The following is a 16,411-nucleotide window of genomic DNA, read 5'->3' as shown; positions in this document are numbered from 1 at the left end:
CATTTGTGGCCCATTGCTTTTTGAGTCTGTTAATGAGATCTGAATGATGTTGCATCAGTGTTACTATTATCAGCTCTGTACTTGTCCTATCTATATATTCCTAGCTTGCCTCCTAAACTTCAGAGTATAGTTTATTATGTTCTTGTGTACTCTGGCTCACTCTTTACCTTCATCTTCAACTAACTGAACTCAAATTCCCTTTTGGCTCATAGACATGCTTAACTATACCACACTCCTCTGCTTTATGTGGTGAAAAAGCCTCTTCTGTGTTTGTACGTGTAACTTTGAACTCTGTTCCACTGCACCTCTGGACTGCAGAAAACATCTTTACCTTCTTTAGACTGCTCAGATCACATCTTTTTGACTAAGCCAAATACTTACATCTTATGTAGGAATTGCAGCAAGTTATTTGCTTTCATACAATTATTTATACTTAGTACTTTGTATAGCATAAAGGAGACAGTAAACCTATGTCTGCTATCTAATGTGTTTTAATATTCCTTGATGAGTTAGCCCGGGTCTACTTTGACCCATCGAAATTATAGTTCACCTAACTGCAATTTTGCAAAAGTGCATTTATTCGAAAATGCGCTTTCACAAAAATCATTTGAGCGAAGTGAGGTCGCCAGTTCTGGGAGCCTGTGGTGGTGCAGGTACGGTGCATTTTTAGTGGTGTATGAGTGGGGATCTTGTTGTACATTGAGGTACAGTGGGAATAAGGGAATTTTCCCTTTAACCCACTGTAGTGCGATCTCGGAGTTAGTATATACAAGTAGCGGGGGTTTAGTGTCTTTTTTTTTGTTTGTTTTTTCACTCAATTGATTTTTGCAAAAGTGCATTTTTGAATAAATGCACTTTCACGAAAATGGAGTTGCGAAATTGCAGTTCGATGAACTGTAATTTTTAATGGGTCAAAGTAGAGCCATTAGCCCTCTGTTCAACAAAAGAAAAAATAAAATAATTAATGGAGAGGATGGAATATGAAGAAAGAATTTATGAGCGACCATGTGTATACTAAGGAAAGAAAAACAGGGGTAAGATCTAGACATATGATATCGTTAGGGATAATTATGCAGAGCTGACTTGAAGTGGAATGACAGAACAGAAAGTGACACGGCCTGATATGTATACGCATGTAACAAGGTCAGTTTTAGGCAGATTTGAGGAAATACTATGTCATGGAGAATGTAATAGTGTTTTGGAATGCATCACCTGAGGCAGTTGTAAAGTGTAGACATAGTGCTGGATTCAGGATTCCCAGGACAGCACCCAGACAAGACAAAGCAGTGGTAAGATAGAATCAACTGCTTAAATACCAGATGTAACACTTCAGTGGAAATGAAAAAACATAAGCCTTCCTTGAACATCTTTGCATATGTACATACAGGTCAGAGAGGGAGCTTCATAGGTTGCAAAGATTTTTGCCTGTTGTCATGCTATTTATTGTTTTTTTTTTTTTTTATCAAATTTCTTTTTATTGAATATTTTCACAAAATATGCAGAAGAAGATAAGCAAGACATATACATACATGTGGTACAGCTGATGTTACAGAATGCATACCATAAGCAAGTAATAATAGATATTGCACACTTTACTAATTAACATTCAAATTAGGTAGATCTACAATTTTGTATTACTACGAGGATATGCTTATATTGTGATTAGTCCAAGAGCTTTTATCATATAGCAGTTCTCTTGTACATTATTTTGCAATTGCGAGCAGTACTAGAGGTATAACATCAACCTATAGAGTGATAACAATTTACTCTACTTTACCATATATACATATATACAAATATGTCACCTTAATTATTGTGGTATTAATCTCAACTATGTGATGCGTTTACTGTCCTTATATAATTAGTATTTAACTTACTGTTTAAGATAGAATATCAATTAATGCTTTGCAGTACCTCTGATAGTAGGTTTGGTTCTTCTGACTTTTTGTATAAAGCTTTTGACCAATATATGTTTTTTTTGCCTTGCTGTTATATTCTGACCAGGTTAGTCTTGATCTGTCTATTCGGTTTTTCACCATGTAAGCTTTTAATAGGGTGCATAGTGTTATTATAATGTGTTTAGAGAAATTATTATTATTGCATTTGAATACATGTAGTATAGCTGTCTCCCATGACAACACGAATTTTGAATAGCCTGATTTCTCTGAAAGGAATCTTAGTGAGCACCATAGTTTATAAACTGTTTTGCAGCTCCAAAAGATGTGGAGAATATCTGCCTCTTTATTAGGACAAAAGGGGGCAATATGGTGACTTGGATGGGATGAATTTGTCATGCTATTTATTGTTATTGTGGCAAAAGAATCAGAACACTGAAAAAATCAGTTATAATATGATGCCTTACTAACACATATTGTTTATAGACTTAATACTTGCCTGTATTTTATAGTTGAAAGGTTTATTTCTTTTCTGTCACTGCATTTATACAAAATAGTTTTATTTGTGGATAGCATTACTGGCTTATAGTTCTTGATTCTACCAGTTTGATTTTCATTTGAGATGCCATCCATGGGGACAGCTTTATTGTGGGAATATGCACATCTCTATTAAACTGAATATCGTAAGTATTAAATAAGCCTACCACCATAACATTTATTAGATTTTTCTGTCATGTCTCCCACAATACTTAAAGTACAGAGGTCAGTCTCTGCTGTTTTACTTTTTATAGCTTATCTTTTCAATAATGTGTATTTTAATACAATTTATTAATGGCTGGCAGTCAAAAGAACATGACTGCACAGTTAAATGTTTTACCAGTAATTACCAGTATAGTTTTATTTATCCCCTCCTTATTTACAGTGAACTGGTTTAGCTGAACAGTGAATGAGGCAAATGCTGTGAGTTAAAACATCTCAGTACAATAAATTCTGTAGTGGGCTTTTGCTCTTTTTGTTTTATTTGCTTCCATTCTTCACCTGGGGTAAGTTTAAATTATTTTTATTTTACAATGAAACATCAGCATTCACACTTGTATGATGCACTTGTCCTATGAACAGTTTTGCATGAACAACTTGGTTTCCTTATACAGAATGACCATGGTTTGGTGATAGTGAAGACAATCTCTTATCTGATTGCTGCCACATATCGTGAAGGCATGTATCCCAGTGTCTGTGTGGAAGCTGTAGAGAAGCTAGGTAAGTCCAAGTACCCAGAAAGTTCCTGTTTTATCTCACAGTTTAACTTTAATTAATGAGACCAGTCTTGTCAGACAGCTTTGTAAACACATACATTTTTATTTTCAGATTAAAGAAAGGCAATATTGCAGAAATCATGTTTTAAATGTAAAAATAAAATGTCTACTATATTATGCAATATATTGTGTTTTCATAACTCTTCAAACATTAGTTTTTGTGATGACTTGTGAGCATTTTGAATTGATAGTTGGTGTAATCAGGAGAAAGTGCATTCATTAGCCACTGAACTGTATAAATAGGAAACTTTTTACTGCTGCTGGGCGGTCACTAATCAGCAATGTGTTGACAATTTGTGACAGTTGGTAAGAAGTCTGACATGTTGCTTTATATAGCCCAAAGGACTGTGCTGTTAGAATGTGATTCCATTCCATATGGCAGCTGGTGGCTGACCCAGGTTGTTCTGTTGAAACCTGTCTTGATTTCTGGACTTTCTGATATGACCATTGATTGTGTATCTGTGTGTCCTAGACTGTGTTTACTTGTTTTCACATAGCTGAGATCATCTTTTTACTACTTCTCTACTTCTTCTACTGCTTTTTGGATTGGATGGCCAGCTGAAAGAATACTTTTGATGAAGGACCACATCCAATGTTGCTAAAAGGAGTCACACTATGAACAGCACAGATGTAGTAGAAATATGCTTGTGCACTTAAAACTAGAGTGTTCTATGATTTTTATTTGTAATCAATGCCTTGTTTACTTGCTGTGATCTGATAAAACCTAAAACCAATATATTCTGTTTCTAGGCCCTTGTTCATGTTCATAGGTTCGTACGTGATTACTTGGCTAACTGCTCTGAGGGGATATCTTAAGCCCAGCTATTTTATCGCATTAGGTGTTTAAATTATCCTCCCCATGATTTTTATTCCTATGTTTCCCATTTGTCAATAAATGTTTCTGTGTTCATACTTTCGAGTATTCAAAGGCACCCTACTGCAGGATAGGGCTTTTAGGAGTTGCCTGTGTCCATTATCAGCACATCCATTGATCTAACTTGCATTTGAATACAGTCAGATGATTTTGTTGCAGAATAGTGGTGTCCTTTGGGATATGTGCCTGTCCCTCCAAACTGTTCTATTTATGTTGCAGAAGAGGTTAAGTTCTCTGGATCAGGTATTTCAGATACCCTTTAACTTGCAAGTGTTCAGTAGGGCTATTGGCATTGATTCAGTGGATGCCTTGTTGGCAATGCACAGATCACCTCTTAATACTCTATAAGAGACGAATAATGATAGGGCATTGAGACGGTTCATATAGGTCATATATTTTAGTCCCTGTAGTCTTTTCATAAGGAACCTCTGTGAGCACTCTAGTTGTTGCATATGTTTGGACAGGTAGATACCAAAGGGGACATTATACTCAAGTCAGGCTAATGAATCTCTAGTTTCCAGGATCTGTTCAAGGTACTGTCTTATGAAGGAGGATAAATGTCTCAGTCCTGCATTCTTGTGGCAGAAAGCCTGTTTTAACTCATTCCCTCTAGTAAAGCTCTTTTGAGTGTGTACCTTTAACTCCCAGTAGGTGTGGCTTCAGCCTTTAAAAAATGAAGTTATCTAACCAATACTAACTGACAGAGGTCATATAGCAATACAATTGCATTTGCTGTTATATATGCTTCAAGATAAAATATTCTGATACCTTGTATGTAGCATGGTTTTGGAATTATTAATGCAAATATGAACAGGCATTATTTGACGCCTAGAGGCATAGTAGGAGATACCTGCAGAAACACCTGGAGACATCACTCGCTGTAAACTGTAGTTAAATAGTGACTCCAGGGGTCCTAATAAATCTTATTTTAGACTGTTGAGGAGACATCCTAGGAGCCTGTGTTCTTGGCTTTAGTGAGAGCAGCCAGTACCTGCTTCCTAGTTATAGGTGGAGGGGTAATGTTTGAGGTTATTTCTTGGGGCATGGTTGGGGATTAGAGGGTGGTAAAGTTGAAAAGGAATTTGTCTGTCAACACGTACACTATATAGCTAGGCTTGGTCAGCCTGGCACCATTAACCACCACATCTGCACATTGCTATATTTGAGGTTTCTGACATAGCTGAAGAAGACCATCTGGTTATCTTTCACCTGGGAGGATAGCTTAACCTCAAAGTCAGCTTTGTTTCACCTAATTAGCGCTCTTAGTTGCCTTGTTTAGTTTGATGAGAGAGTTTTCATCTTTATTGGAATCATTCTTCTTGATTTTTGCCATAATTGTTTCCCCTTTTTTGAATATCCTGCTTAATTTAGCAGGGCAGTTTGTTTATGAGGCTAGTTTTGGGTTTACTTCTGGTAGGTACAGCAGCCTCTATGCAGCCACTGACATGGTTGTACGGAGGTTTTTAGAGCAATTCAGCTAGGGTGCTGTGTTCTTGGGGTCTAGAGGGGTATTGAACTTTGACAAACCATCGCTTAATAAAAGGTAGTTTGCCTTGGCCTGGTTCCTAACCATTACTGGGGTTACAGAGTTTGTTTTGATGTTGTAGGAAACATCTCTATGGTCAGATTTTACCAGTATTCACTATTCAGTCAAGGGTGTTTGTATTTACGAAGTCCAGGAATCTCTGTGCCTGTAGATTTGAGGCCATGTAGGATTCTCAGTCTGTAGAGGGGTAATTAAATTCTTCCATCAGTAGAGTGTTAAGTTGGATGGTAAATATCTCCAAAAGGTCCAGGTATGCACTGTGAGCTTCTTGGGATAGGAAGGACGACCTATAGCTGTATAGTACAGGTTTTTGACTATGGTGATCTGTACTTGGAAGAACTCTAGTGCATCATTCTGTTTGACCAACCACAAGTTATTCTTGTTATTGATGTAGATCAGCAAAACTAGTAATCTCCATGGTATCCCCAAAGTCTCAAACAATCCACTAAACCAGTATATTGAGTCCAAAAACAAAACAGTGTAAGAAACGTCTCTGTGTGGAATATTTTCATTCCATAAACATCTAGTTAATCAATATATATTAATCAGATCATAGGTTCATAGGTAGTTACTAGGCTATCGGCCCTGGGGCCTATATAAGCCTAGCCAAAATGGTTCCCTGGCTTTTGGCACCCAAGAAAATATAGTAGTAGAAGTAGTGAACGTAAACTCGTCCTAAGTCAAAAAAATAATAAACAATATATAATTTGAAATATTATTCAGAATTACTGAGTATTCAAACGTAATCCAAGCAGGGTAGACGGTCTGTTTCCAGTTGAAAATCCTTTATTACGTACACAGAGAAGTGATCCAAGTAAAACATAAATAACACAGTAATAGTTTTCTCACAAGCTTTCTAACTATATATATACTTTTTATCAGGCAAGGGAGTGGTTTATTGTGCTGTAAAACACAGTGTATTTGTATACATGTTACATTCACATCCCTTCCCCCATCAGTGTGATATTCAAGCTGGTCCTGCCCTACTTAGGAACTGAAAATCCATTGTGCAGATCAGAAGATCATAATTGTGCAGGTCAGACTCTGGCTGACAAAGTTTGCAGACGATTGCAAGTTGGGAGCTTTTACTAACTCCCCAAGTTCTGTTGACATCCTACAGAAAGGCCTCACTGAGACCAACGACTGGTGTCAGAACCAAGGCCTTATGCTCAATGCCAAAAATGTGTCGTCATCCCCTTTGGGAAAAACCCAGTATCTATGAATTACCACATCGATAGTAGTCCACTGAACACAGAAGGTGTTATAAGAGATCGGGGAACAAAGGTTGACAGTGACCTCTCTTTGACCACTACATTGCCACTGTGGTCAGGAAATCCTTCTATGTGGCAAATCTCATTACTAAGGGTGTTGCATCCAGGAAGAAAGAGGTCATTGTCTCCCTCTACTCTTCCCTCATTAGTCCAATCTTTGAGTACAATGCCCCATTTGGCATGTACCTCACTAAACACCTGCAACAATTAGAGAGGCAGCAAAAATATGTCATAAAGAGGATCCTAGGCCTTAAACATTTGTCCTATATGGACAGACTCAAAAAACTCCCAACTATTCTGTTTCATATCGCCTACTTAGAGGAGATCTCTGCTTGACTTACAAAGCCATGTCTGGCCCATCTCTGTTAGAAATGCTACATCTAAAGAAATCCCAATCCCTCTGCACCACATGCTCCAGAGAACTAAACCTCATTACCACAATCAAAAGAACATGCTGGAGGGATAGGTTCATAACCCAGAGACTACCCATGCTATGGAATAGACTTCCCATACATGTCAATCCCACCTCACTGGCCCTCTTCAAGAGAAATTTTGATGAGTGGATGGGAAATAGAAGATTCATCCCAGGGATCACTCCAGTGGCTTTATTCGACAGAGGCACTGGAAACTAAGGTTGAGTGGCACAATGCCAGGGTAATCCTATGGGCTAGGCTTGTAAAGGCTCCAGAGCCATTAGCCTCCTATGAACCTATTATCTATTTCCATAACCTATTGTTAACACAGATCACTTTTGTCCTTCTAGACTTGTTTAGGTATGTGTACAAGAACCCTAAAAACTATCCTACAAAAATATTATTGTATAATTAGCTAGCATTGTTATTGCACATCATTTCGAATAAAGTGGAAAAAAGAATAAGAAAATGAAAAAAAATGTCTGATGATATGAATATGGAACTCAGAAAATTGCCACATTGTTTACATGACTAATTTTATTTTATTTTATTTTATTCTTCCAGTTGGTTTTAAATATCATGTTAAATCATTTTTAATTGAAGTGTGTATCTTGTTTCTATCATTATAATTATGATCTGCACAATGGATTTTTTTGCATGCAGAATGTATATGTATATATTTACATATATTTTTAGATTGCCAAATGGTCTAAGGTTTATATATTTCCAGCCATGTAATATATTGTCTTGGATAAAATCACAGCCTTAATATTCTGGTTAAATAAGAGGTACCACATCATTATTAATTTTATTTAAAGTGCATAAGGGTTATAGCATTATGACAGCTACTAAGTGGGGCAGGACCAGCTCATATGTCACACCGATGGAGGAAGGGACATGCATTTAACATGTTTACCAATACACTGTGTTTTACAGAGCAATAAACCACTCCCTTGCTTGATAAAAAGTGTATATATAGTTAGAAATAAAAACGATCACTTGACGGTGTACTTAATAAAGCTTTTTCAATGGGAAACAGACTGTCTACCCTGCTTATATTACTTTTGAATACTTAGTAATTGTGTATAATATTTCAAATTATATATTTTTTTATTATTTTTTGACTTAGGATGAGTTTAAGTTTGCTACTTCTAATACTATTATCTGATCTGATTAATATACAATGATTAACTAGATATATATGGATTGAAAATATTCCACACAGAGAAGTTTCCTGCACTGTTTTATTGATGTATATCAAGACACCTCCACTTTTAGCCCTTGTCTGTGTAGCTACTAGTCTAAAAGTGTGAAAGGCACTGAAACCTTGCACTGTTGGAGTACTCCCTGCTGCTTGAAGACATGTCTCCATAATTGCATAGATGTCTATATTCTCAAGTGTGAGGAGGGCTTAGAGGAACAGAGTGTAGTTTTTTTATTTAGGCTCCTGGCATTAAGCTGTAACACCTTGAGGTTCAGTTAAATGAATTTTGTTTTGTCAGTAGTTTTGTCAATTTGGCATTGCCTAAAAGAGACACTGTGGGGGGTGGATAAATTTTAGACAGTATTCAAAAACATAGAAGGGACTGGTGGAGACCATTCTTGGTGAAGCAATGTGGTCTATTAACCATGTCTTCCCAAGCTTGACAAATAGGGGTCCCCTTAGAATGGCAGCAGAAACATAGCCAATTGTTAAAATCAATCATCTTTTGCTCATATTGTGGCATCATCCTTGGTGATGGTAATATGCTGCTCAATGCTAGGCTCATACCAGCCTGAGACACATATTCTGACAGCTCTATAATGTCTTTCTTCATATAGTCCAGGAAAGTATGTCTCAGGTCATTTACACCAACACGGACTATGATGGAATCATACTGGTACCTGTGGTGTAATGACTTAAGTGAGTGCGCAGTTTGGCAGATCCTGGCTCCAGATAAGCAACTAACCGTTACCTTCTCCTTGTTCAGTCTGGTCAGTAGGCATCAGTATGTCTTACAATGGAGTCTCCTATGATGAGAGTCCTAGGAAGTGTGTTTGCTTGCTTTAGGGGCTTAGTGTTTGGGGGTCCATTGAGTGTGATTGTATGTGTAATGTTATGTGTTGTTTTTTCTGAGTGTTTTTTGGCTTGCTTTTACCAATGGGCAGTCTAGGCAATCTTTGTTATTTAGGAAGAGTACTTTGAAATGCCTCAGCATATATTAGTCTATGTGTGTGTTGTGCACTATGTGAGGTGGGTGTTGTGTACATGGTTTCAACAACCTGATGTGCGCTTGTTTGAGAGAGTTTAGCCTCCATTGTCAATGCGTAATTACATCTTTTGCTTACTGTGTCTGTTTCTTTAAGGACTAAATGGTTTTCAGTAAACATGAGACAATTGCTACATTGTCTCAAGATATCTGTATCCACCAAGCTGGCTACAGAGAAATTATGAAAATTGCATACTCGTGCTGTCCAGTTCTTTGTGTGGAGAGCTTTGAGGGAGTGGTGTATTGGGGTTAGAGGGCTATTAAGAGTGCTTTGTTGGTACAGATTAATAAAGGTGGTTTACTGGAGCAGACCATGCTAAGTAGTACTAAATTCTACTAACTTTAATATTTACACAAAACTGAATTCTACAAAATCTATATCACCACATAATGCTTGACTAGATGCTCTAAGCTTGTCGTCATGCAAGGTACTTGCTCTATATCGTACCAAATTTGATTTATCTCTAGTCCTTCATAAGTGCCTATCAAACTGCACTGCAGACAGTCCTGTCTGCTGACTGCAGCATATAACCATTCAGTAGCTTTGGATCATTTCACTCCACTTTGGGTATGCTTTGCCTTCCCCATTTTATGTAGTTCATGTTGTGATCCTGAACTCTAATACCTACATACAGAAGGATGAATAATAGAATGACAGCAGAGATGTGTGCACTTCCTTGAAGATAGGTTTGTACTGGAACTGTGCATTTCTTCAAGTGCCGGTTTCAGATCCCCCGTCAGAAGGCATGCTATTTCCATAGAAATGTCCTTCTTGTTGGAAATTGACCTGTTTTTAACTAATCTGAGTGGTTGAGAGAATGTACACCCTAGGCTGCCTGATGACTTGGAAGACTTTATCAGCATCTATCTATGAATTAAAAACTCAGTTTTCACAGACAAATAGAAAACCTTTACCACATACAGTCCATTTATCTAAAGAGTTCCTAATTGCACTTGGGATGTGTTTGAAGTAGTTATTTCAATAAATTCAGGCAGTTGCTTTCAAGTCTGCACCCCTCCCATAATATGAGTTGGACCCTATGCAAGGCAGGCTTCTTTTATCCTGATTGGATGCCTTTGAAACATCCATCAGATATAAAATTGTCTAGTCCACTGTCTAGCATTTTACTATCTCCCTTAAAAGAGACCATAATGACAAAGGTAATCAAGACCTCCACCCTCCACCATGGAGCCAGGAATTCTAAATAATTTTTACTGTATCTCAAACCTCCTTTCACAGAGGGCTATTAAAATGTGTTTAGTATGTAGTTTGGGTAGATTGGATTGTTTTTGAAATTTCATGTACTCAGCAATTCATATTTGTCTGGCAACCAAGCTCACCATAGCCCTATGAGTCTGCTCAGGCAGATGATTAATGATCTGCTTGTAGCAAAAAATCCAAGGTTTTATTTTGTACTGGTCATCTGTGTTCTCTCTGCTGCTTTTCACATCACTGAATATATGATCCTTTTGAAACACCTGCAAATCTACAGTGCGTTTCTGGTACAGACCTACACTGGTTTACCTTCTACCTCTCTGGGTACATACATAGGATGATGTTAGATGTTACTGTATCCTGTGGTTACAGTCTAAGTTGTTGGGTCTAGCAGGGCTGCATATTAGATCCACTCTTGTATACCATGCATTTGTTACCACTTTGTTATCTTATTAGGAGAAGGTTACAATATCACTGCTGTGCAGATGATAGTCAGATTTGCCTCTCCTTCTCTCAGGAGCTAGTGACCTACTTTGAAACCCAATGAAAATCATATGGGAGCCATCCTTTCCTGGATGAATTTTAATCAGCTCAGTCTCAGCCTATCCGGAACAGTTGCAGTTGTGATTCATGCTACATGCAGACTTTTCACTGTTTCTACACTTGCACAGTTTATATTTTGCTTGGGTAACAAACTGAAGTTTATGTTAGCCATGCAAAATCTTGGAGTAATTCTCAGTGACAAACTAATGTTTTAGATCCAAACATTTAGCTCTATGAGCTGCTAACAGACTGTTTTAGTGGTCTAGTGTTTAATTTCCTCAGCCTTAATGTGCTTAATTTTGTGACTGAGCAACTCACTCAAACTTAACATCACTGTAATTAAACTCCTTATTCAGTCAGATGACTTCATGGTGGTTGTACTTCAGCCTTGTTATCTCTGGGCTGAATTACTGCAATGCCCATGACCTAAAGCAGTTTAACACTGAGCATGACATGTTGCTTTGGGTGCTGAATATTGCAACTAAGACACCTTAATAAAGTTCTCATTATGCATGTATATAATTCCCAGTCTTACACTGCCAACACTATTGCATCAAAAGGTCTCAGTAAATTAACAGGGGTTAGACAGGGGTCCAGGGAAGTAAATAATGTAGGAAGAAATAGCCAGTGAATTGTTATGGCTAGGCTTGTATAGGCCCTAAGGCCGATAGCCTAGTACCTATGAACAAAAAACATAATACATTCTCAGGATCTCACCTGTTTAAAGGATCTTGTACCTTAGCTGACATCCTGCAATCTCTGTTTAATTACCTTGGGGCTGCTAATGATCTTTAGGTTGAGGATGAAATCATATGGGCTCTTTCCAAGCAGGACTGAAACACGAAATCTCAGCACTGTGTAGTACATGAAAAAAATTCAAAGGAAAAAAACAAGTAACTGAAACATAGTTCAGTTATTTTCAGTTAAGGAATTATAAATCAGGAAACCCATTGTAAATCTAAAATGATGTGTTCCAGTTTCCAGGGAGGAAAAAAAAAGCACAAAGCAGTTACAGTATTCATAAAAATGCGTTCTTCAGTGTAATCTGCAGATAAGATACATTGTCTCTCCCTGGTTAAATAGGGACTCAAAAACCATGCCATAATAATGTTTACAAATGGAATACTCCAAAAAGGTCACATATGAATGAAAAATAATATAAAAGTTACTTAATAAATAGTTTTACAAGTTACAGTCCATTTAAGCACCTAAGCCTTGTGTGAATGAAAAAATAAATAAATAAAATACAGTGTGAAAAGCAGTGGCCTGTGGTGGTGTAAAGAACAAGCATAGTAATTACTAAATCAAACTGCCAGAATAAATAGAAAAATGATGTATTTACATACTAAAAAAAATAAATAAAACATATAACTGAAATAATGACTATCATACTAAAAACAAAAAAAAAAATCAAACTTGACTTAAAAATGTTTTAAAGTATTCCTTAAACCCTGGAAGAAAAGGGGAATGTAGATTAATAATGTAGCTCTCCTCTTTGGAGGATAACAAGTCTTACCCATTCAATTTATTAAGAACAATTCTGGGTAATCTGTCAGTGCCTGAGAATACAAAATAAGCATTCTGACATTTTATTATATGTTCATATAATGCATTAATATGTCTCTTGCATTTAATGTCACTCCATCGTCTAGATCTTAAGTATTGCAGATGTTTTTTGCACATAATAGTTCATACATTCACAGGTAAATATTAGACAATCAGTCTGCAGACCATTACAGGTCTAGCCAATAACAAGACAATGACAAAGGGTGAGAAATAAACCCTGTACCCTGTGTCTGTGAGGTAAAATGCCTTAACCATTATGCCAACCCTAGCCCAAAAATAAAGGACCCCTACTCTTTCTGATAGGTACCATGGGCTCTTGTATATCCATCTGAGCAACTCAAGCAGCTGGGACCTGGTTTAACATCTCACCCAAAGGATGACACACTTAGGGGTCACCACTCCCTTGATGCTGCACTGAAGCATCCATAATCTATCTACCTGATGTGGGAATAGAGCCCACAGCCTTCTGCACCAAAGGTTAGGCTGCTATTTGTTCTGCACATGCAGTATACAAATAAATCACTGTAATGAATCACCCATCCTCTGCAGGAAGTAATTAACTGCCATATCTCAAAAATATTACTGGTGTTAGCCAATGAAAAAATATATTCTTAAGCATATGGGTACAAAAAGAACAATTTTTACACTGGGCACTAGTGTTAACCAGCTCCATTGAGCTTTGTGTTTTATATTGACTAAAAGACTGTCATAAATATTTCCTTTTCCTGAAAATCATCTTACACCTATTTGGAAGTAGTGAGGCTAACTCATTAACAGATTGTAAGATAGACCAATACTTATTAATGATATCACGACTAACACCAGAATTAGTGCCATAGGTGGTTAGAAATGCCGTTTTATAATCATTTGTATGTATCCTACCTTTGTATGACAAAAATTCCTATCTGTCTACAAGATCAGAGCATGTCTTAGCCTTATAAGTATTGTCTAGATTGTACCCTCTTTGAAGAAACATGTGAGGTAAGTTAACAGAGTATATATTATATTCAGAATTACTGGAACAAATTATAAATTTTGGAATATTCTTTACAATGTGACATGGATGATAGCTTGGGGGGCTTTGAACATTGATTTTTTTCAAGAGTTTTACAAAAAAAAAAGAACTGTTTAAAGTTTTGTTGACCAGGATATTCTGAAAGGAAATTCTGTTTTGATCATAATTTAAGTCCATTTATTTTCATTATGATATTGAAACAAGTTATTTAAATCATCAATAACAGGTATTCAAACCATCCAACAGTCATTCAGATATGCACACTGCATGTTCATGGCATAAAGAAATAAATTATGCCCCAAGTATGAAATGATTTGTTTTTTTAAGTACCCCATAAAAAGGTCTGCATAAATTAGTGGGAAGGACTCACCCACAGAGTGCCTGTAAGCTGAAGAAAAACAGTCCCTTTCAAAATAAAATATATTTTTGTTAGAATATATCCTGTTAATCCAAGAAAGAGATCCATAAAACCTGTAGCGTACAAATTTACAATATTCAACTAATAATGCCGGCTTAAAGACTCTCCCATAATTAGCACTAGAATTAGTGCAGTAGGTAGTTAGAAATGGCAGTTCATAATCATTTCTACTTATATTGTCCTTGCATGGCAGTAAAACCACCCTGCCTACACGATCAGAGCATGTCTATATTTCAAATGACCATTTTTTGTAAATCTGAGATTTTGAGTGTCTGTATTGTTGGCTTCTCATTACTGCTTGGTTCCTCCTTCCAAGCAGTATCTGCGTGCTTTGCTAGTTTGACAACTTTAAGAGCATATCACTGAGGCTGGATTTAGGAGGTATCTAAAGATTACCCTCTTTCACATGGCATTTTGGGTTCCCTTTTAGATAGTTTCTATTGTTCAGAAATTAATATGTCTTTGTTGTTGCTGTTTCATGCCTGTAATACCTGTTTCATTATTACATAACTTATTTTGCTTGTATTTTTGAGTTCTTTCTCTTAATGTTTTATAAGGTGTCCATTTGTCTAGGTAGAGTAATAAACCCTTCTTAGTGAATAAAGCTGAAGGATGTACAGTTCTTCGTATTTTGCAGTTGACACTTCCTACCATATCTAACACCACTGCACACTATCAAGTGCACTGGTAAGTGTCCAGTCTGTCAGTATATTACTCTGTAAAAAGAGAGACAGAGAGAGAGAGAAATGTTCTTCTTTATTAAACTGCAGCTTAAAAAACTCCCATCATCCATTACCAACATGTGCTATACTGTAGTGATGCTGAGGGTACCCATTTCCTTGGAGTTAAGCTCCCATGTCTCAAGTGTCCAGTCCACTCGGATTAGTAAACATACTTCCTGCGAACTGTAACTACAGTTTCATATAAATATCTTCACCCATTAGCTTTCCTCCTTAATCAGTCAAATCCAACATTCTACAATAGTTCTGAGGATGTCCAGCACCGTTTAATCTAGCCCTCATGTGTGGCATTAGTGTATTACTATCATCCAGCAGTATACAGAAATTCTAAACAAATATGAGCTGCACTGGTGTATATCTTGCAGTTTTGTTCCAAATTTATGATTTCAGCTGTCTACAGCAAAACATCAAAAATGTAGACTTAACATTATTGAACATTCTTGTCCCTAATATCTACGTAATAAAATGAAAATAAATTTAACTATTGTATTTTTACAGGGTGGCAAGCCCCCAGCCATCCTCCCCATGCAAGGACTTCATGCACCTTTATTGCTTAGTTAATCGTATAATATTTATTTATTTATTTATTTGACATTTGTTAACCGGGTTAGTCTGACTGGGCAGCAGCCCTTTTTCAGCAGTGGCCCAAGGAGAAAAGCTCCAAGTATTATATATAGCAAAAGTAATCAAATGACAGATTAAACTAAAACATTTAGCGTTAGCAGAAAAAAACAAGCTAGAACATGACCAATGATTTAATACACATTAGAGTTCAAAAGCTATATATTGTACTAAGAATAAGAAAACTAAGCAAAAAGCTTACATACATGCATAATAGGGTGGAAGACCAAATAATATAAAAAAATGTAGATTATATACAGGAGGAAATCCCAAGGTACAGGTCACTTTCCAAAGTTTGCAGAGCAGTAGGCTGTGAGGAAAAATTACTATTAGTAGATTTGAAAGAGAGAGGGGAGAGACAGATTATTGCAGGAGTATTATAAGAGCACTGGAGGAGTAAACATGAATATAGTGTTAAGTTGGGTGATTGCATAAGCATAACCATGATTTATGAAGGGCATCTTTGAGAGGTGTTTTAAAAGAGTTAGGGTTTGGGATGGATCTTACACAAAGTGATAGTTTATTCTAGGCATTTACCAAGAACAAACCACTGATGCCAATGTGGAGCATGAAGCAATTTTAATAACCAAGAAAAATGCAAAGCTTTCAGGTAGATCAAGAACACCTACACATAAATGAAAAAGGTAGAGACTTTCTACAAAAACTTAATTTTCTGAAAATAGATGAGAAACAACAAAAAGAATTAATAGAACCAATAACAACTGAAGAAA

At 36.7% G+C, this 16,411-nt stretch overlaps 1 protein-coding gene across 3 annotated transcripts in view; it reads left to right on the top strand.

Annotated features, from left to right (window-relative positions):
* Positions 1-16,411, top strand: part of PFN4 (profilin family member 4) — a 374,103-nt gene that overhangs the window by 279,312 nt on the left and 78,380 nt on the right. For all 3 annotated transcript variants that reach the window (XM_044062767.1, XM_044062765.1, XM_044062766.1), the window contains exon 4: positions 3,047-3,152. In XM_044062767.1, the coding sequence (XP_043918702.1) occupies positions 3,047-3,152 (106 nt within the window). The remainder of the gene's footprint in view (positions 1-3,046; positions 3,153-16,411) is intronic.

This window comes from Protopterus annectens, chromosome 2.part1 (assembly GCF_019279795.1).
Source record: "Protopterus annectens isolate FY-2018-M chromosome 2.part1, PAN1.0, whole genome shotgun sequence".
Classification (NCBI taxonomy): Eukaryota; Metazoa; Chordata; order Ceratodontiformes; family Protopteridae; genus Protopterus; species Protopterus annectens.
Note: the sequence above shows the minus strand (reverse complement) of the source record. Positions and strands in the feature narration are given on the sequence as shown.